At 43.2% G+C, this 22,308-nt stretch overlaps 1 protein-coding gene across 1 annotated transcript; it reads left to right on the top strand.

Annotated features, from left to right (window-relative positions):
* Positions 1-1,022: 1,022 nt before the first annotated feature.
* On the top strand, positions 1,023-8,006 carry ZP4 (zona pellucida glycoprotein 4). The gene is made up of 12 exons (XM_046652808.1): positions 1,023-1,197; positions 1,491-1,612; positions 1,693-1,795; positions 2,790-2,939; positions 3,689-3,876; positions 4,423-4,520; positions 5,406-5,536; positions 5,719-5,908; positions 5,985-6,132; positions 6,455-6,533; positions 7,541-7,657; positions 7,891-8,006. The coding sequence occupies exons 1-12, from the start codon at positions 1,023-1,025 to the stop codon at positions 8,004-8,006; spliced, it is 1,617 nt and encodes a 538-aa protein (XP_046508764.1).
* Positions 8,007-22,308: the final 14,302 nt, after the last annotated feature.

Genomic DNA, 22,308 nt, shown 5'->3' with positions numbered 1-22,308 from the left:
TCTGCTATCTTGGCGGGCATAGCAGGAGGCAAGTCTATTGTCTTGAACTGGGTAGTCACAGGTGAGTGCAGCAATCAGTTCCTAGCCTAAGGAAAGATACTTAATCCTGAAGGAAATGCCCGTTGGGAGGTGGAGGGAAGTCAGTTACAGGAGGTTACCAGACAAGCACAATAAACAAATGCAGATTTAAGTCCTTGCCTTCCCCACTGATTAAGAGTTTCTAGAGATATCTTTACAGATGGAGAGTTCCTTTACAATGTAAATGTCTCTTACAACGGGTAAGTAAATTCTACTTTTCAGTTGCTTTCCTGTCTGCAAAGAAAGCAGCCTCAAATAATCCTCATGCCAAAGAGACATATCTTGGGGTGGCCATTTCCAGGTCCCCACACAAGCCAGGCTGCAATTGTGCAGTGACTTCTCCTGAAAGTTTAGAACCAGTGGAGAAAGTGACAAGGCTCCTTGAAGTCCCCGACAATGTTGACAGAGCACTCTCTGGTTGGCAAAGCACTGTGCCAGAGAGTTGACGTAGAACATCTCACTGAATCCCCCAGAACACTCCTGCCAGGAGATAATATGCCCAACTTACAGATGAGAAAACAGATTCTGCGAGGCGATCACTTACCCAGATCACATAACTCATAAGTGGCAGAGCTGAGATTCACACCCAATTATGCAAGATTCTGGAGGAAGCTCTTCTGAGGTCACAAAGCTAGTAAAATAAGTGCTACCCTGAGCAATCTTGAGGAAGCCTCTTTTAGCTAAAAGGCACCACATTTTTCCTGGACTCTGAAGGCCACCTGGATTGCAACATTTAAAGAGACGCAGCTGCAGACTGTGACCTAAAGTGAATGAAGCTGGAGGAATCGCCCTTTCCAAAGGAGTCCCACCTGCGTGTTACACAGATGTGCACCTGACACCAGCTTTCCTTCCATATATAAGGAAACCTCCTGGAGCACAGGGAGCGCTGGCTCTTGAGAAAGGAAGCATAGGACTCTCTGCCAGCAGAGGCTTCTACTGGCACCATGTGGCTACTGCAGTCCGTCTTGCTCTGTTTTTCCTTATCTCTTGCTCTGAGCGGTCAGCGTGAACTGGAGGCACCAGCTTATCCCGGTGTACTCCACTGTGGGCTACGGAGCTTTCAGTTCACTGTGAACCTCAGGCAGGAGACAGCGACTCCTCCCGCACTAATCGCTTGGGGTAAGTTTGACGACTCACCTGGTTTAGCCAGGCAGTGGTATGTTTCCTCCACTGCCTAAAGCTGCCCTCTGGCTGCTGGTCCTGACATTATCCCCCTTTGGCAAACTCCACAGCTTCTCTCTCCAGAGGAATCATCTAAAATATAACTTCATTTCTGCAGCTGCTTCCCCTCTTGCTCCTCTCTCTTCGCAGCCGTCCCTTGGGTCTAATGGCAAAGTGAGCTGTCCTTTCCCAGCCCTGCTGACCTTGGTGACTGACCACTTGTGCTTTTGCCTCTCCCCACTCCCGCCCAGACAACCGTGGGATGCCCCGCAGGCTGCAGAATGACTCGGACTGTGGCACCTGGGTGAGGGAGGGCCAAGGCAGCTCCGTGGTGTTAGAAGCATCCTACAGTAGCTGCTATGTCACCCAGTGGGTGAGTATAATGCAATCACGAGGAACACTGAGACACCTCAGGCTACATCCAGGTTGACTCCTCAGGGCCTGTCTCTCCAGGACTCCCACTACATCATGCCGGTAGGAGTTGAAAGAACAGATGCAGCTGGACACAGGACAGTTACAAAGATGAAGCTGCTCGAGTGTCCTATGGATTTTCTAGGTAAGGGCTGAAAACGTTCAGGTTCTGAATGGTGTAGAGTTGCCTGGAAAGTGCCCTTGGGCCTCCCCTACCGGCTCTGTGTAGTGACAGCTGATACTCATGAAGGATTATCTTCCAACTCTCACCTCCACAGGCCAACCTTAGAGATTACTCTTACGCCTGAGAGATTACTCAGTGCAAAGGCACAGTGGGGAGTGCTTCCTCTCTAGTGTTAACCCAGTGCTGTAAGAATTATTGCTGCTCCCCAGCAGTGAGCTTGACCAAGGACCCCTCACTGGTGGGTGGCAGAGCTGGGATTCAAACAAGAATTAGCCCGGGACCAGGAACTCCTCGGTCTTGAGAAGGGTAGAGAAGGAAGCTGAAGCTATCAAGGAGACTTGGCAAATGCCTCCAAGAAGCAGACCATGCACTTAGAGCTCAGCCCTTTCAGTTGGGGGCTACTTGATCACTTAACTGGGGAATTAGTGGGAAGTAGGAGGCCTACTCAACCTTAGCAAATCTTGTCTTGTGAGCGAGAGCCCTGCCTCAAAGTCATAGCAGACTCAAACTTGTAAATCACTCTTCTCATCTGCCTTGCTGCTCAAAAGATAACCCAGAGGGATACCACTGACAAATACAGAATCACAGGCCCCACCCCAGACCTATTGAACCAGAATCTCCATTTCAAAAAGATCCCCAGGGAACTTGTAGCTCAGAAGACTGAGGAGCGCCTCTAGAGAACAGAAGGAAGGACTCTACTGGAAGGAAAGAGGAAAGGGCCCCACTGCTTCCACTGATCTTGCTGATAGTCTCTTCTTTCAAAAATTACTGACTTCAGGGGACTCTTCAGAGTGATTTAATGGTTACTTCCTGAGACTTAATCTCTAGTATACAATATGGATATATCTATTCTAATCTCTAGATCTATATGGGAATTTTGATGCTTTCTAACAAAACGGTCCTTTTTAAGACCAAAGATTTTTACCTAGCTTGATTACTCTCCTCTAAAATCTAGCCCTGAATGCTCCAAGTGCTGACCTGTGTGACTCTGTCCCAATGTGGGACAGACTGACATGTGCTCCTTCACCTGTCACTCAAGGAGACTGCAAGGAGCGAGGCTGCTGCTACAACTCGGAGGTGAATTCCTGTTACTATGGAAACACGGGTGAGTTAAGGCATCTTTGAAACCAGAAAAGTTCCACATTACTTGCCACTAAACCTGGAGGGAGGGGGATCTCCCCACCCGCCCCACCTCAGGCAAATACTAAAGATGACCAAAGGTTAATGCATCCTAGAACACTTGACCCTAAGTGATGGAGCTTTCTAGAGACTTCTATTGCCTATTGTCCTAGAAACCAAACACAAAGCAAATAACATTCAATGAATTCAAGAAGCTAAATCTACGTGCAAGATACTAGCTAACTGACAGAAAATTAACCTATTCCCAAGGAAAAGCCACACTGGTGACTGATAGTCTGATCAAGTATCTAGAGAGCCTTATTTCACAAACGTTACTTTCTATATGTTCTAAATCATGCTCTAAGTTTTCTAATGCAAAAGACACTCACTGAGTTTGTATATGCCATATCCTATGCTAAGCTCTGAACTCTAACTGATAAGTTAAAACAAAGCAGGTACTGCCATCCCCATTTTACAGACGGTAAAGCTGAAGCAAGGAGATTAAGCTTTGCTTGAGGTCTCACAATAAGTGGCGGAGGTAAGATTCAAGCCCAGGTGCTCATCCCGAGCCTTGATGAAGCTCTGGACAGCTGAACTTGCACTGAGGTCATTAGCTGGGGATGCCAACTTATCAGAGGGAGGGATCGAAAGTAGCCAAATCATTAGACTTTTGTCTAGCTGGCTCAATAACAGAGGAGATGACCTGCCTTCAGCACAACCACTCTGGTGTTTCAGTGACCTCGCGTTGTACCCAAGATGGCCACTTCTCCATCGCCGTGTCTCGGAATGTGACCTCACCCCCGTTGCTCTTGAATTCTGTACACTTGGCCTTCAGGAATGACAGTGAATGTAACCCTGTGATGGCAACACATGCCTTTGCCCTCTTCTGGTTTCCATTTACTTCCTGTGGTACCACAAGACGGGTGAGAACAATCGACTATGGGCTCTGTTCCTGACTTTAGAAGTTGGGCAGGAATGTCCTAGCAACTAGTGGGAGAGCTGGAATATCTTAAGCCGTGCAGGATACACTGCTTGGCGTGTAGGATAGTCTCTAGGACTAAAAAGTGCTTCATCACTGAGAAAGCTGAAAGCTCCCCTGGGTGTTTGGCTAAGACTCTCACAGCTGTGCCCCAGCAAGGGGCTAGCACTTGCACCAAGCCTGGAAGAGAAGAACAAGCAACAGGTTCCTCCTACCACACTGCCCTGGGAAACAAGCAGGGAGGCCAGCTAAGATTGGTGCTCCTGGCTGTCTCAGATGAGTACTCAAAGCCCTTTTCTGTTCCTTTGTCCCAAAGTAAGGTGAAGTGATAACTTCCCGGGTTGGTCAATGTAGTGTCGTTGCCTCTGCTCATAGAGCAGAAAATGCAAGCTGTGATAGGGTAGCATTGCTGAGTTCTAGGTCAAAGCCAGTTGTGAGCGAAGCAGCATCTGGCTAGCAGGATTGACCAGACTTTTTTACCCACTCATAGGTCACTGGAGACCAAGCAGTGTATGAAAATGAGCTGGTTGCCACTAGGGATGTGAGAACTTGGAGCCATGGTTCCATCACCCGGGACAGTATCTTCAGGTAAAGTTCTTAGTTAACCTGATCCTGCTTAACCAGAATGACTTCCCTTCCTCCATAAAGCAAGAGTTCTAGGGTAAGCCCTGAGTCCATAAAAGAACATTTCCTCATGATGAAAGAACCTGTCTACCACCTTGGTTGTCCAACTTGCTGACCAGTATTTGACCAAGTCTCCCTGAATTGCTGCCACCAACTTGACCTAAGCCTCAAACTTACCTAGACCTCTATTTGATGTAACTGAGTTTCTTCTTTCTCATTTTGGCCTTCTTCCTTCCACCTCCATAGTCCATCCTGTAGCAAAAAGAATCCCTTTAAAGCCTTGATCAGATAGCATTTTTAAAGCTTTCTCATTGTCTTTCCATCACTTAACATCATGAGCGTAACCTACAGGACCCTGAGTGAAACAGCTCCTACTTGCTTTTCAGTCTGATCTCACCTGACATTGTCAAGTCCTCACTTGCTATTTCCCCAACCCTAGATTGTCCTTCTGTAGGCTCTTCAAAGAACCTCAAATTCTGCATGCCTCTCTTTGTTCTTTGTCAACTGTTCCTCTTCCTCCTCTACTTCTCAGTTACTGCTTTTCATCTTCCTTCACGTCAATCCCTGCAATATCTTCCCTGACGACCCTCTCTACAGAAGGCACTTGTTTTTCACGGTGCCATGTCTATTTTGTGTATGATTCTTATATCTCCACCTCACAAACATCTATCTTGTTTACATATTGGTCGCTCCAACTAAAATATAGCTCCCACAAGACTAGGAATCATGCCCATCATGTTTACAGACTTGCCAACACCTAGCACTCAATGGTTCCTCAACCTTTAAAAATTGAAAGGTGACATGGCTCACTCACCCAAGTTCGCCAGCTAAAATCTTATTTTTCTGTAGGTTCCAAGTCAGCTGCAGCTACTCTGTAAGTAGCAATGCCTTCCCGGTTAATGTCCAGGTTTTTACTCTCCCACCACCCCTTCCTGAGACCCAGCCTGGACCCCTCACTCTGGAACTTCGGATTGCCAAAGGTAGGACACTCTTGGCTGGAGCATCTGGCCTCCCATCTAAGTCCTGTCCCTCTTCTGGGTGTGAAGACCTTACCTTGGTAACAAGACACTTGTTAGAGGTGTTTGTGGGTGATAGTCTTTCTCAAGCAACCCAACTTCCCAGCTCTGTCTTTACTGCTTCAACTCATTTTGGCCTCTTACAGATAAACACTACATCTCCTACTACAACGTTAGTGACTACCCAGTGGTGAAGTTACTTCAGGATCCCATTTACGTGGAGGTCTCCATCCTTCACAGAACAGACCCCTACCTAGGGCTGATGCTACATCAGTGTTGGGCCACACCCAGCACAAACCCCCTGCATCAGCCTCAGTGGCCCTTGCTGGTAAAGGGGTAAGTGGCTTTTTCATGCAGCTGTGCTAGAGTCCCTCAAAGAGGCCCATCTTGACTGCTGGATACCTTTGCTTAGATGCCCCTACACTGGAGACAGTTATCAGACCCAACTGATCCCTGTTCAGAAAGCCTTGGATCTGCCATTTCCTTCTCACTACCAGCGCTTCAGCATCTTCACCTTCAGCTTTGTGGATTCGGTGGCAAAGCGAGCATTCAAGGGACTGGTATGATGCCTCCTTCCATGCTCTTCAGAAGGGCTCTGAACACTCCACCCCCAATTCAGAATTGCTTTCACATTGTACCACTCCTCATCCAAGGTTGCCCTTTAATTTTGGCTGTTGGTACTACCTTAGAGCAATCCTTGATACCAATGGCGTGAGTGACATGTGTCAACTAAACTGAGTTCTTTAGTGCTATTGTGATACCAGCTTGGTTTATCAAGACTTTCTGATAACTTTCACCCTCTTCCTGGGGAGGTAAAGTGGGTTTGAAGACTTCCCATATGACGTGGGGCTACACCATGATCCCAATTCTATTGGCTTCCAGGTGTATCTGCACTGCAGTGCATCCGTCTGCCAGCCTGCTGGGACACCACCCTGTATGATAACCTGTCCTGTGACTAGGCGTGAGTATCCAAGTAGTCTGCACTGGAAGACGGATTTGAATGAACCTTGAGTCCAGTGCTAACCTTTTGTAGCCTGTGGGCCAATGACTCAAACTAAAGATTCATCTTATTAATTATGATGGAGTAAACAGAAATACACCTAGCTTCTTAGAATCCCAGGGCTTCTAAATATAAGCTATAAATCCTCAAGTAACTCTCAACCTTAGCTTTTTACATATAAATTTTGATTAAGCGAGGCATCAAACTGGGTCATGGCCTACATATGGCTCGATATAACTATTTATATCTGGATAGTTCACAAATGTAGACTTCTGTACCTGCTTGAAGGCAGGTCTGGCAACACAGCCTGAAGATCTGCAGGTGGAATATGATTGCGGACTTTGAGTAGATGCTCTAGTTGGTCAGGCTCAATGTTCCTAAAGTGTGTGTATGCGCACACATGTGCATGTGCTTCCCCCTGGTCCACTAACGTTTACCTGTCTACCTCTGAATTAAGTGGAATTCATGACCCCTGAAGCTTTAAGTCCTTTCTGGCAAAGAACTCATAGTATTTCTCATAACTGTATTAAACATAACACCTAACTCAAGTGGTATATAATTTCAAAGAACAATAACTTTTAGACTTTCCAAGGTCCCATAACTGGCAATAGAAATAGGGTTCAAACAGAGCTCTGCCGTTACTGTCTTACCAGTTACCTTTGTATCGTAGGAAAGGGTCTTGGTATTGTATAAGCTATCATTCACGTACCTCTATTTAGGGAAGGATGGCTGTTTGGAGATAGTCTAACATCATCTTCATTCCCAAATTCTGGTAAAACTGAGGTAAGTGTTAGATACAAAGTCTCGGGCTTGCTCATTTGTATTAACACAATGAGGTTTTCTTAAGGCAGCCAGCAGAGTTGCACATACCATGGGGCCTGGCCTTCGTATTAGACTCTTTTCCTAACTACCCCTACAACATGTGCAAACACGTTCTAACAAATCTCTGGTTCTCATCTCTCCAACAGGAAGACGAAGCTCTGACATCCGCTTTCAGAACAGCACTGCCAGCATTTCTAGCAAGGGTCCCATGATTCTACTCCAGGCCACAAAGGACTCTTCAGAAAAGCTCCATAAATACTCAAGTGAGTTGGAGGAGGCCTAACCAGCTACCCAAAGCCCCGCACCTGAACCACTAGTCAAACCAAAGCTACTTCCTTACCCCTACTTTTTAAGCCCTTAGTGATGTAATCAATGTGAACCTCAAAAGAAACCGACTAGCTTGTTTTTTTTCCCTATAGTTAGCGATTGCCAGTCTTTATCAGGACATAGAATCACTTGGTTTCAGCGTGCATTAACCTACTTCTCCATCCTACAGCTTCTCCTGTAGACTCCCAATCTCTCTGGGTGGCAGGCCTTTCTGGGACCTTTATTGTCGGAGCCTCATTAGTGTCCTACTTGGCTATCAGGAAGCAGATGAGTTCCTCAGACTAAATGCATTAATAAAACCAGATTGCACTACCAGCCTGTGCCCAGTTTCTCATTTAAAGGGTTCGTCTGCTGTTGGCATCTCATCTTTCCAGTTCAGGATGGTATCAAAACATAACCCTCTTTCTACTCCAGCCTTTCTGTCTTCTGAACAACATTTCAGTAGAATTTCGTAGTTGGCTGACAACTTGAGCAGTGTATACAAGAACTAAATAGCTTAGACTTAGCAGATTTTTACAAGCTTGAGGAATATAGAACAAAACTCTTCCCCAAGATCAATCAAACTAAAGTAGAACTAGTCTAGAGCGAGTCATGAGTCCCCTAGATGACTGATTCTCAAACTGTAGTGTACGTTGGGATCAAAGGAGGGCTGATAAAAACAGATTCCTGGCCCCACCGCCAGAGTTCGATTAAGTAGGTCTGGGCTGAGGCTTAAGAACCTGCATTTCTAACCACTTCTCAGGTGACACTGGTCTTCCCATTCCAAGCATCACACTTTGAACAATGTGTCTAGAACAATGACTGAGAGGAGGTGTCTGATCACAGATTGGTCAACTGGAAATGCCTTGCTCCCAAGAGGCTTACTTTTGAACCAGAACCGACAAGTAATTTCCTAGTTTAGTAGTTCTTAAGACTAGTAGAAGAACAGGGGAAGAATGAATCATGGTGACTTCACAAGGTAAACGTCCTGTGCGAAGAACCCTCTAGTAACTAACACTGTTGGTTATACTCCGGGAGTAGTCTCTACCATGTTGGGGCTTTGAAAGTAATTCTGGTTAAGTAAGGTTTCCTCACTCATCTTCAGGGAGTAATTTCTAGGTCCTTTGACACTTTAGCAAGGTAAATAGTGTTAATCTTGGTTCTTAAACAGGTGCTTTGTAGTGAGGCCAACCCTGCTTCAAACTGCTTTTAAATAGGAAACATTTTCTTACTCAATTGACAGATATTACATGCTTTTCATGTGACAAACCATCCTAGATGCTTGATTAACACTCTTGAGCCTGAAAACCTGATAAGGTGGCCATTCATCCCCAATATCCCCAAGAATTTGGGAGAGAGGTCAAATAACTTATCCAGTGTCACTTGGTCAAGTAATAGGAGAGCTTGAACAAGAACTCAAGTCTGATTCCAGAACTTGTGTTCTTAGCTCCATGTTGTGCTGAGTTCTTCAGTGGGACCAATTTCCAGTGGTATGCAGATTTAGCTTGACAAAAGTTTATCTGAGGCTTGTCTGATGATGGGGAGATGTGGCTAAGCTAGATGCCTGAAGCAAAGCTCGGACACTACTACCTTCTGATGTGCTAAAGACCAACCCTTTTAAAGGGAAAAGCAATAGCCTTGGATTGCAGTGGTGATAGTGGTTAACCTGGTCATTAAACAACTTAAATGTAACTGTACTTCACCGGAGCAATCGTAAATGAAATTCATTTTAATTGTATTTAACATAATGCATCTAAAATCTCACTTATAACAAAGATTTGAGATTTATTTTTTCATACAGTGTATATTTATAGCAAATCTCAATTTTCAGGTTGAACATTAGCTAGAAATACTAAATTTTTAGGTCTTATGAGATTTATATTGTAAAACTAGATTTACATACCCAAATTGTTCCAAACATACTTGTTTTCCAGCAGCTGAACAGAGTAGCTGTTCTTAACTAAACTAGAATTCTTATACTAAACACATTTCAACTGTCTATAGCCACATCTGGCTAGGAGCTTCTCAAGCTGGGAGCTACAGCATGACTAAAGTCCCCTAAATTCAAACATGAATTGGACCTGCTACACGATGGGTATGCATTGAGAGTAAAGCAACAAAAACCAGGAAAGCTGCTCCAGAAACTAGGCAAGATGAAGGTCAGATGATAAATAAGGAAAAAGTCAGTAAAGAACAATTTAGAAAAGGGAGTTGCCAAGTCATATCTCACCCTTCCTGTGAGAAAACTAGATGGATATGGTAATGAGTTCTTGGCCTACCTTTCCAAAACGAAGCAAGTGTGTGAGTCCTCTAAACAAAACTAACATGATAAGCCAGGTGTCCGGGGTTAGAGCAGAGAAAGGAAGCCTCGTCTCCTGGAGTGCCTGCATGTAGGTGATTGACTCACTGTCAGCTTGCCTTTTTTGGGATGGGGAGTGGTAATACCTATACTAATACTGGATCCAACCGAAGAAAAACCCTGGTGCTTAAGCCTTGACCTAGAACCTCCCAGGTTCTCTCTAGCCGGGCTTCTCAGGCTGATTATAACCACATTCTGTGAACCTCCAAAGGGAGATAAAAACTTATTTCCCATACTTATTTGACCATGAGGCCTCTTTTCAGAGAATCATACAGTAGTGTTCTACCTAACATCTGTAGATCTAGAGTGTTTCTGCTTTCCTAACCATGCAGTCCTTAATGGAACCTGGCCTGCTCAACAAGGAGAAAGGAATATTGCAGGGAGAAAATATTACAATGTACCTCTGAACTGAAAAGCCCCTGGCCAAAATTACCTAGTTTGAAGTTGAATCACTGCTCTAAAGTGAAATATCGGTTGGGACCATTAACTTGAATGGCTTATTAATATATATAGTCTCTTAGCTAAATTAGAAACTTTATTATCCCCAGAGGCCCATTCTTAAAGTTATACAATTTCTTGGCATTTGTCTAATTTTAAGTAATCTTTTTCTAGTACTTTCTTATAAAAGACTTACATCACCACCCAAAACTCTTCCCTACCTTCACCATGTCCTCCAAATTTAGCAAAACTGACTTCTAGTTACCTCTTTATCCTTTGACTAAAGGATTGTTCAAATACAACCAGAATGATATTCATTCTTGTATATTTTGGATTTTTCCTAGATAAAATCACTATGATTTTATTTCTTTGTGTGCTGTCACTGATTTGTAGAGTATCCATGTGATAACATAGCTTCCTATTCTAATATGGAGTGGGAGTGCTCTAGGCCTGCTGCACTGCTGATAGCCTAAGATTTCCCTTCAATGTCTTCCCTCTCTCATGGAAGGGATCCCCGGTCATGTCTCTTCGTTCATTACCTGGCTCTAGTGGCACATACCATTTTGTATCAATTTGAGAAAGAAGGATGCACCAGGCAAACTTTGAGGACTTGTATATCTGAGATGATCTTTCTCCCCTGCCGCCCCACTGGCTCTTGACAGTTTAGCTAGGCACCAAATTACAGGTGTGGAGTTGCCTAGTCTCTAATTTGAAGATATTGCTCTATTGACTTCCAGCTTTCAGTGTTGCAGCCTGTCATTCTGATTTCTGATCCTGCATATAGTGTCCTGTCCTTGGTGGTTTCATCTGCTTTGGAACTTAGAATATTCTCTATCATTGTTCTAAGCGTTCTTGGGTCTTTTATTTGTGCTTTACTGATGGAAAAGAATTTCAGTCCAGGAGGTACCTGGCTTTCAACTTGGGGAAAAGTTCTTATTTCTGATTTATTCCCTTCTGCCTTGTTTTCCTGGAATTCTTATTTGGCTATTAAACTACCTAGTTAATATTGTTTTTTACCATTTGCATATCTTTGGGTTTATAGTTCTTCAAAGTCTTATTTTTTAAAAATATATTTTCCATAGTACTTTCTTATTCTGTCCTCCTTGCAGTTTCCTATCACTTAGATGCACTCTCAGGAGGATAAGAATAACTAAAGTTTTTACTCCCCTATGGGGTTTATTTATGAGTGTCAAGATGATATATGTAAGAAAAAACACAAGGAAAGGAACATATGGGCCTACCCCCAAGCTAAGCATGAGTGCATCACCAAAATAAGCTCTCAGGAAGCTTTCTGATGATTCCATTCCCCTGACTCATTTCCAGATGAAATGCTCTTAAATTCTCTTCTCACTTCCTTGATTTTTCTTTAGTTTTAACTTACGACTTCTTGAGATTTACAGAAATATTGTATATTATGACTCTTCATTCAAATACAAATCTTGCTTCCCCTGCTTTGTCTTCTCAGAACTTTTTTCTTTATTATTATGTCTTCAAATATCAATCTTGTCCATTCACAGGAGAAGGTACCAAAGCCAATTGGAAGCTCTGTATGGTTGTGAAGACTCAAAGCTCCAACATTGGACCAAAAATTACCGGTTCTCATATTTCATCCCCATTTTGATGGATCTACTTGTTCAAAGTAACACTGGAAGAGTGTTTAACATTAAACTGTCTTTCAGAGTGCCTAACATCCCTAAATTCCAGGAATCACTGGTCCCAGGTCAACCCATCCACTGCCAGGATGGAAGAGGGTAAATCGGCTGGTCATATGACAAAGGGATCAGATGTTCAACAGCTTCAGATAATTCTTTTACTTTCTCATTGAGTCATTATACACATACAATGAAGTATATAAGTTTTACTAATGTTATATGTACTTGCTGAACTTTTATATATGTATATACCTGTCTAACCACCACCCTGGTCAAGGATAGAATATATGAAGCATCCCCAGAATGTTTCTTCACTCCTATTCCCAGTCAACACCTCCTAGAGGTGATAACTGTTCTGATTTCTATCGTCACAGATTAGTTGTACTTGTTCTTGCACTTCGGATAAATGGAACTATATATACAGATGAGTTGTTCTTGCACTTCGGATAAATGGAATCATATATACTCTTCTGTGTTTGACCTTTTTGATCTAGTGTCTGCGATCTGTCTATATTGCATGTGTCAAAAGTTTGTTCTTTTATGTACAATATTAAATTAATGTCTCATCAATTCTCATAGTAATGGACATCTGAGTTTCCAGTTTGGGGTTATTGGTAATAAAGTTGCTATGAACATTGGTAGCCAGGCTCCTTCCTAGTATATAACAACCTACGTAATCTTCTCCTACTTTGAATTCAACTGGCCCTGGGACAATAGAACACAGCAAAAGCGATGATGTGACTGGGCCTACGTTGTATAAGATTGCACAGCTTCTGCTTTGGCCCTTGGATCACTTGCTCTGGAGAAACCAGCTGTTATGTCGGGGTGAGAATGCTGAAGCAGTCCTGGAGAGAGCGACTGAGGCCCCTGAGCCAACAGCTGAGTGAGCGAGCCTCCTTGGAAGTGGATCTGCCAATCCATATCTGACTGCAGCCATATAAAAGACTCTACACTAGAACCTCCCAGCTGAGCCCCTTCTGAATACCTGCCCTACCACTGCCATGAGAAAAATTGTTGTTGTTGTAAGACACTACTTCCAGACTAAGGTCATTAGGAGTCAGTCGACTTGATGGCACTAATAGTAACAAAGCCACTGCATTTGGGGGTGATTTTTTTAAAGCCAAGATAGATAAGTAATACCAACATTAAGTTTTTTTGTGGAGGTGCCATATCTTGGATATCAAGGGGTAGAATTATTCAGTTAAAGGGCAAGTGTATGTTTAACTTCATAAGCAACTGCCAAGCTATTTTCCAAAGTATTTCCACCATTTTTACATTCATTCCGGCTATGTAAAAGAGGTCTAGTTGTTCGAAATCCCTTAAGGATAGGCGCCTATCGCCAGAGGTAAGACCTGCTGTAATCCAGTGTCAGCTCCTCCTCCTTAGGTTAGACCTGGTCCAAACTACAGGGGCCCATGGCTGCCTTCTGTTCCCTTTGTGTCATTGTGCTCGTTTCTGATGCTCTGTGAGTTTGTGACTGTAGGTCCTGTTAGACTGCTTCCTCCTCAGTGATAGCAAGCTGGGGGGTGGGGGATGGTTGCTGCCCATGTCTAATCAACCCACAAGCAAGGGAATTTTAAAATAAGACAAATATCTTAGAATTCATAAAAACTATAAGACTGAGAGATAAAATTCACACTTTCAGAGTCAATAAGGATGATGATCTGCTGGTCACTGACCACTTAGGGATCTAAGAAGCGTTAAGATTCCTTCATTCTGTCACTTTCCAGGGAAACAGAATTTCATCTTGGGGCAAATCTAAGGAAAACCCAAAGCAGCTGGAAGACGACCGGAAACAGCATCTTGACTTCAGCCTCATGTATTGAAACATTATCTTATTGAATCTTCAAGTTCAGCGAAATGAACTCTCTTTCATATTAGGAATTGAAATTAGAGTACTCTATTTCACCAACCAGCAGGAAACTTATTTACATGGTCTGGGAACAGGAGAAACAATAGGAAACCAGAAGTTGAACCTGAGAATCACAGTGGCCATTCAGGAGGAAGCCTGCACTTTCTAAGAGAACGTTAGTGTCTTCCACCCTCTCCTTCACCCAGAATATTCAGACTAGGATATTAGCTACGTGACTGTTGGCAAAACATTTAATCTCTAGGGAACTCAACTTTCTCACTTCTGAAGCAAGGACTAAATTATTTCTACCTTTCTGGCTTTAAATTTTGGCTCTTGGAATATTCTCAATCTCCTTCAGTCATTTTCCATCGGTCCTGATTCCTGGTTCTCCCTTGGAAATTCTACTTGCTCAGAGTTTTGTGCTGTGAGCAGGCAGTGTGCTTTTGTGTCTTACACCACACCACGCTTCTCCCTCCTGAGAGCTGAAGGCTAGCTTTTATTTAATAAAAGTCTGAGCAAACCTTAGTGCGACAGCCACAGGCCGGGGGAGCAGAAATTAGGTAGTTTTGACACTTACCAACCTCTTCTCTTCCCACTTTTTCCAATAAGTATTGCTTTTCCACCCTTGCTGATGTGAAAGGGACGGAAGACATTGCACAGAGACATAAGCCACCTTCCCCAACACTCCCGAGTAGCCCAGTCAGGTGACAAGAAAGTGAAGTCTCTCATTTCAAGCAAAGTGGTTGGAAAGGGATGGAGCAGAGAGCTGATGCAAAGGGCTGATTGTAAAGAGACTTATGGTGGTAACATAAAGAATGGGCTTCAGTGATATTGGATAAAACGAACTGGACCTGCGAAATCTTGTCTTTTAATCTCAATATTGGAGTAAGGGTTTGGATTATAATAGCCACTGCTTCCCGTTTACCAAGTGTTCTTATTAAGTGCCCAGTCAATTTATCCCCTCAGCAGCACATAAGCACAGCCCTCTCAGAACATGGAGCTTATTTCACATGGGCCAAAAACACCTGTGAGGTTAGTTTTCTAAAGCATCTGCTCTCTTACCCTCATAATTACTTGGTCATATTGTCCTCTGTGGGGTAAACATTAGGGACGTGGATGTGAGTGTGTGTATGGAGGGTAGGGGGAGGGGAGAAGTGCCACACTGAGGAGACCGACACAGTGTCCACCAGCCACTATTTCCTCACAATGGCAAAGGGCACACCTAGGAAGTGGCCCTGAGGTGACAGGGTGATTATTGGGAGAGCTGTTTCCTGTTACCAGTCACCTTAATGGGTGGTTGTCCTACCCAGACCTTATCAAAGTCAGACTTTTATCCAAAAAATTCCCTTGTCCTTGTCCAGGACAAAGGGCCTGGCACAGATCAGGAGCTCAGGGAACATTTGCTGTGTGAGTCACACCAGACTATGACATAATTTAACCAGGTTTAAAGGAGCCTAGAAAATTCCCAGAGAATGGCTGGATTTTAACCAGAACACATTCGTTCCCCTAGTGTAGGAATTCCTGACCAAGCAGGCCTTTGAGGGAGAGCAGACTCGGCCTCTGTCAGCTACTCTTTCGTTCCTCCCTGACTCCTCGTGGTTCACAGGGATGAGAAAAGCTTCACAATAACTAAGGATAGTCGCTTTGCATTGACTTTACCTTTCGATCATTAGGAAACCCACAGACTTCAGATTTCCTGTTAAAACACCCACACCTCATTTCTCCCCTTGAGGAAAGGTACTTGACCAAGGAATAAAAATGCCACAAAGAAAAATCACAAATCCAGTGGCAGCTATAACACTACTTATTCAGAAACGTAGCTTTTGGTTGTCATAATTTAACAGCTTTATTGAGATATGACTCACATTTCACACAATCACCCATTCAAAGTGTACAATTCAGTGGTTTTCAGTATATTCAGAGTTGTGCAACCATCACTATACTCAATTTTAAAACATTTTCATCAGCACAAAACAAACTCCATTAGAAGTGACACCCCATTTCCTCCTATCCCCAGCCCCTGACATCCATTAATCTACTGTCTGTCTCTATAGATTTGCCTGTTCTGGTATATCTCATATGAATGAAATCATACAATATGTGACCTTTTGTGACTGAGTTCTTTTGTTAGCATGTTTTCACGGTTCATTCATGTTGTTGTAGCATGTATGAGTACTTCATTCTTTTTTTTTTTTGGTGAGGAAGATTCGCCCTGAGCTAACATCCATTGCCAATCTTCCTCTTTTTTTGCTTGAGGAAGATTGTCCCTGAGCTAACATCTGTGCCAATCTTCCTCAACTTTGTATGTGGGATGCCTGCCACAGCATGATCAGTGGAGTAGGTCTGTGCCCGGGATCTGAACCTGTGAACCCGGGGCACTGAAGCAGAGGGCATGGAACTTTAACTATTCGGCCACGGGGTGGCCCCCTATTTCATTCCTTTTTATGACCTGATAATATTCCAGGTTCCATTTTGTGTATCCATTTATCAGTTGATGAGTACTTGCATTGTTTCTCCCTTTAGCTACTGGGAGAAATGTTGCTATGAACATTCAGGAATCATTTCTTGTGTGGACATGTGTTTTTATTTCCCTTGGGCATATCCTGGGAGTAGAATTTTGGATTCATATGGTAACTCTATATTTAACATTTTAGAAATTTTTAAACTGTCTTCCAAAGTGTCTCCATCATTTTACATTCCCATCAGCATTGTATGAGGGTCCTAATTTCTCCACATCCTCACCAATATTTATTATCTTTTTGTCTCATATTGCAAAATAACATTTTAACTATTTTTAAATATAAAAAGTATGAAGACAATAAAAGACCCCATAATCCCACCAATAAAAATACTCAAGGGTACGACCAAATTAGAAAAAAATATTCCAACCATATAGGAAAGTGCAAATAAAAAGAAAAGAACTCCCATCCCCTATCCCCAGTCACTTTTCCTGAAAGTAACTGTCCTCAACAGCGTCTTGCATGTCATTCCAGAAACAAGTCTTGTGTGTGTCCTTTAGTTTACACAAAAGTGACAACCCTCCTCAAGCTCTCCCATACGTGCTGTCACTGTGGTTATTCTCTGTGTGTGTGTCATTCATCTCTTGTTCAGAAGGCCTATAGCCTCCAAAGAATACGGACAAGTTGGCTCAGGAGGACCGAATTGCCCATCTGGAGTCCCGGGGGCAGAGCAGTATCTGTTCCCTTTGCGTCTTCCCATGGGCCCAGTAAAGTGCTCTGTATACAGGAAAAACCGTCTTTACAAGATGGCTTTTATTTGACCACAGTGGGAAGAAGTAGTTTGTGGGTTGGCATTTTTGCTGAGCTCCCTAAAGTAATCCTGGGGAGGCAGAGAAGGCTGAGCCGGGCTCAGCAGTGCTTTTATGTACCTGCATCTAATTCTGCATTAGGCCGCTGGATCAGGCTCCATGCTCTTGGGAATGCTCTGCACACTATCTTCCTTGTCTCCTTCAAATGGTGCGTCCCTGCAAGCATGCTGTTCTGCATTCGCTGTTGCCCAGGAAGCTACAGCCAGGTGATGGGAAAACGCTCATAAATAAGTCCGTTCGTAATGAAGGCCAGGGAAGAAGCCCTCTGTCAAAGTCACATTTAAATTCGATGAGTCAACCCTTCTTGCAATTACCACGCAGACAAGCTTAATACAATCTACCAGAGTGGCCTCGGCAAAATGACAGCGAAGCCCTGAGACACCTCCGGGATGACTCGGTGCCCTTGATTTGGGGCCAATCAACTCAATGTTCTGTGTTTCCTATGAATGAGTCCTTCCCCTCATTTCACCCTACTGTCTACATTATAAGATTGTCATTTTAGCCTTCTTTTATTTTTTTAAATCTCTGGTACCTCAGAAACCATCTTCTTTGGGGCACAAAAGAAAAATAAAATACGGAACCTCTGATAATTGAAATATGGTAGCACAGTGAAAGTACTTCTCCAGCTGAGGTCTGATGAAAAAGTATACCAGAATAGATTCATGGAAAAGTGGACAGAGCACAAAAGCAGTGCTATTTAAATATTTTGATTGTAATAAATATTTATTTCATGTTAACAATGCGCTGGGTAAAATCAAAACAAAATGAGATGCAGAATTAATCATGAGTGTACCCTGGTGAACTTATCTAAGTGGAAGGTTATTCTACGAAACAGATGGCGTTGAAAGGAAAAGATTAATTTCTGCATTTAACCCCTGAAAAAGTGTTTAGAAAGCGTAAAATAATAATTACCATTTTTTAGCACACACAACAGGCCAGACACCGTGTAAGCAATTTCCATGGATTTATTTAATGCTCACAATAACCTATGAAGTGGGTAATATTATTATCAGCGCCTTAAAAAAAGATTTCTGAGTTTTATAAAGTTGATGCTACAAAGAAAACCATGGTTTATCTAGGAGAACTTCAATAAATATTTTGTGAATGAATGGTGAATAAACGGACATTGTCCATGGCCCACATCACACCACCAGGCAGGCTGACCTCTGCACCTCTCTTCCAGTGCTAAGAGTCTGGGAAGAAGGGGAGAAGCAGTTCAAACCCCTACTTTTCCAGGACGTGCCCATATATCCCACTCCAGATCTCAGCTGCTCTTTGAATCTTTCTTTATGACTTTCCAGACTGTATGGAGCCCAGGAAACTGAGAATCAGAGCACTTGTGGATTTACTTGGTAATCCAAATTTGGATTTGAATTTTTCTCCTTCCAAAAACCATGCTCCTCCCACTGTAGCACTCCCCTCCATTCTTCCCCTTTCTGGAATTTCTCTTTATTTTCTCCACTTTAATTTGGAAATGCCAGAATACTATGTTCCTTCCATTCCACAACTGCTTTGGCTTCACGTCTCTTTGCAGGTGCTTGCACAGGATGTGTAAAGGGGAAGAAGCTGGGGGCCACTCTACGTGAGATCCCTTGAAGCTGGGTGGGAGAGCTTCTCCCCTCAGGCCCCTGTCGGTCAGCATGTGGATAACTGCCTCTGCGTTCTCATCTGTGTAAATGGGAATGTCCAAACAACCTGTGGCTTAAGTCACTAATATGAGATAATATTTTGACTTCTAATCCATCAGAGATCAGCTCCTACGAAGACTTTGGGGATCTGAGCAATTTGGCTCAAAAATAGTTCTTCTATCACGTATCAGTCCCCAGCAGGACCTACAAGACCCTCCACCAGCTACCCCATAACCCACTTCACCTAACCATGCTCCTTGTCCTTCCTGGCCCCTTGGCCTTCAGCTGCTCCCTTAGGTCACTTGCTGGGAACTTCACCCAAGACCCCTGCTTCAACTGGAGCATACGCTTCCTTTCTGCCTTCAAACCCCTTTTCAAATTCACTGTCCCCATAGAGCTTCAGAGTATATTTTGAGAAGATGGAAGAAGCAAATGACATTAATATGTAGGAAAGAGTTGTAAGAATTAAATATGATATATGTAATAAGCTTAGCACAGTGTACATAAAATGCACACAAAAAATGGTAGAGATTCTCAATCTTCACGTCATTACTGTTATTACCACTGTTATCACCACTTATTAAGTACATACTTATTTACAGTGCAGAACTTAAAGCTGTACCCCCTAAAAATGAGCAAAATTAATGAGCTATCCAGGACCCATTGCCATCCCTCCTTCCAGACAGAACTGCCATTTTAATCAGTATCTACCCCACCCCCACACATCTGGGTTCTTGAGGGAAGCTCACCCCACCCCGGCTCTAGGAGGAGCCTCTGTGGTCTAAGAGGAATCCCACGCCCCTGACTAGGAGCTGGTTCTGGAGTGAACTTGTGAATGCGCCATGGCTCTGAGACTGGAGAATTCCTGCCGAGGGAATTTAGAAAAATCTTCTCACTTCTAAGAGAGAGCGCTGAAAGAATCTCTCTTCTTCCTCCAGGTATTTTTGTGTGCAGCTGTGGCATCTAGCAAATCTAGCACTGCTCACATGTGCCTTTGTGCCTACACATAAAAGCAGTACCAAAGATGGCAGAGTGACATCTTTGAGCCACCCAATCGACCTGTCTCTGGACTTCCAGTTATATGTGGTAATAAAAGTCCTTATTATTTAAGCCAAGTATCTCTAAAAGATACCACAGTTGCTAAATTTATAAACACAGACACAAAAATAGCAAAACCTACTGGATATTTATAGTATACTGCATCCTCCTACTGTGAGTGTGCATTCCTTATTTTATAGAGAAGATAATTGTAGAAAAGCAAACTCTTACTTATCTACCCAATGTCTCTTTTGAGTTTATCATGGGAGGTTAACTAAGACTGTTTGGGTTTCCCACCCATCTGGTACTTTCCTTGGCAAGAATGAAGGACACACTCTCATGGAAGCAAAAGTGAAACTCATTGTTCAAAGATGTTTTCTTAACACTTTCTCTACATAAGGCACTGTGAGAGGGAGGTACTAATGATCAAAACTCACAGCCTGGAGCATAAAGACTTATTGAGGTAATTGTAATACAAAGATAGAGACAAGGAAGGGTATTGATTAGGGGCACTGGTAGGGACCCAAAGCGTGAGGTAAAGGCTTAGGAATTTGGGAGTTAGACTGGTGAATGGTTTGGGGTGGGAAGGGCAGAGGTAGAGTGAGGGGCTTGGAAGGAGAGAAAGGAGGACATTCCAAGCACAAAAAGAGCATAAACAAGATCAGAGAGAGGTGACAAGCAGCCTCATGTGTCCACCAGATGCCAAAGCATATCCTAAAACTACCAATCTGCCAAAACTGTGAAAATGGTTCTGGAATGGACAAGCGTATGAATAGGACAAAGCAGAGAGCTGAAGGAAAACCATTTACATCAGTGAATTTCATATATCAAAAAGGCAGCATTTCTAATCACTGTAGACATGATGAGGGGTTTCACGTTTCACTCTCTATACCACTACATTGTTTGAATTTTCACAACACATTCATGTATTATTTATACTGTTTAATGAAAATAGAAATCATTTACTGCCTTTCACGACTATAAACGTAGACACATTCATTACGGATTTTAGAAAATACATAACGTAAAAAGACAAACATTATCCTTGGGTACATACTCTTCCAAACTTCTTATATATGTATTTTTCTTTTTACCAAAATGGGATTATACTTTATGACCTTGTGTTTCTGTGTCTCTTTTAATTTTTTTTGTCAACTGTGGTGATTTTAAAATATTTCTGCAAATTGTTTGACACTCTTCCCTCTAAGAAGTAGACCCCTGTTCCCTCCCCTGAATATAAGCCAGGCTTAGTGACTGGTTTCTAACCAATAGAAACCAGTTGGAAGCGACAAGGTGTGAGTTCTGAGGCTAGGTCATAAAAGGATACTGCTTCTGTCTGAACTCCGCCCCCCCACCCAGGACCTCTGCCCTTGGACCCCAGCACGTGTTGTGTGGTTGCTTCTGCCATGGGGAGAGGCCACCAAGGGTTATGTGGCCAGCAGTCTCAGTTAGTCCCCCAGCGGGCAGCTGACATTACCCACCAGAATGTGAGAGACTGTGCCTCAGATGACTCCAGCCTCCAGCCTTCAAGTCTGCTAGGGGAGACCCCAGACAACTGCGGAGCAGACGTCAGCCGTCTCTGCTGTGCTCTGTCTGAACTCTCGAGTGATGGAAACTGTGACAGATAATACATAAAAATTGTTGTTTTAATCCACTAAGTTTTGGGGTAGTTTGTTGTACAGTAATAGATAAGAAATACACTGGTATCATGGACATCTTAACATACACAAATCTGCGTTATCGTTAAATGTTGTGGCAAACGGACCTTAGCCAATCTGGCCACATATAAATCTGAAGTTGTTTTTGGTAAATAACGGTAGCCACAGAAAAGTTTGAGATAACTGAGAGTTAGCTACTCCCCCGGACAAATGAAAGCAAGGCTCAGACCAAATTCACACACACAGACACACACACAAGAAGCAAGCACAAAAACAGTAATGCCAACTGTTCTGCAAGCTAGACGAAAGCCCAGCTCTGTGTCCTTTACCATCTTGCATAAAAGCTTCAGTCAGACAATGCAGAATATCCTAGAATTCACTCACCATGGGCAACTAGGCAACCAGAATCCAAGGTTAATGGAAGCACTGTCTAAAGACCAGCCTGAATCAAAGCTGGCCACTGGATGTCAAGCCTCACGTGTCATGCCTAAGAGTGTGGGCCACGGGCCTTGCTAAATTCTTACACTCTTTTTAGGCAAAGGTAGAGAGTATTTCAAATAATTAATTCAATCCACGGTCTTAAATACCACTGATTTCACCAATGGGGCCCATCTCTAACAATCACTACAATAATTAGCAGTCTTACGGGCCCGGT

This window comes from Equus quagga, chromosome 2 (genome assembly GCF_021613505.1).
Source record: "Equus quagga isolate Etosha38 chromosome 2, UCLA_HA_Equagga_1.0, whole genome shotgun sequence".
In the NCBI taxonomy this organism is placed as follows: Eukaryota; Metazoa; Chordata; class Mammalia; order Perissodactyla; family Equidae; genus Equus; species Equus quagga.
This window is presented reverse-complemented; position numbering and strand designations above follow the sequence as displayed.

What these genes read in the sequence shown, in the direction of transcription:
- ZP4 (XM_046652808.1), top strand. Translation starts at nt 1,023, where the DNA reads ATGTGGCTACTGCAGTCCGTCTTGCTCTGTTTTTCCTTATCTCTTGCT. An exon ending in GCTGCTATGTCACCCAGTGG is followed by an intron (nt 1,613 to 1,692) that starts GTGAGTATAATG and finishes CTGTCTCTCCAG; the next exon opens with GACTCCCACTACATCATGCC. An exon ending in ACCCGGGACAGTATCTTCAG is followed by an intron (nt 4,521 to 5,405) that starts GTAAAGTTCTTA and finishes ATTTTTCTGTAG; the next exon opens with GTTCCAAGTCAGCTGCAGCT.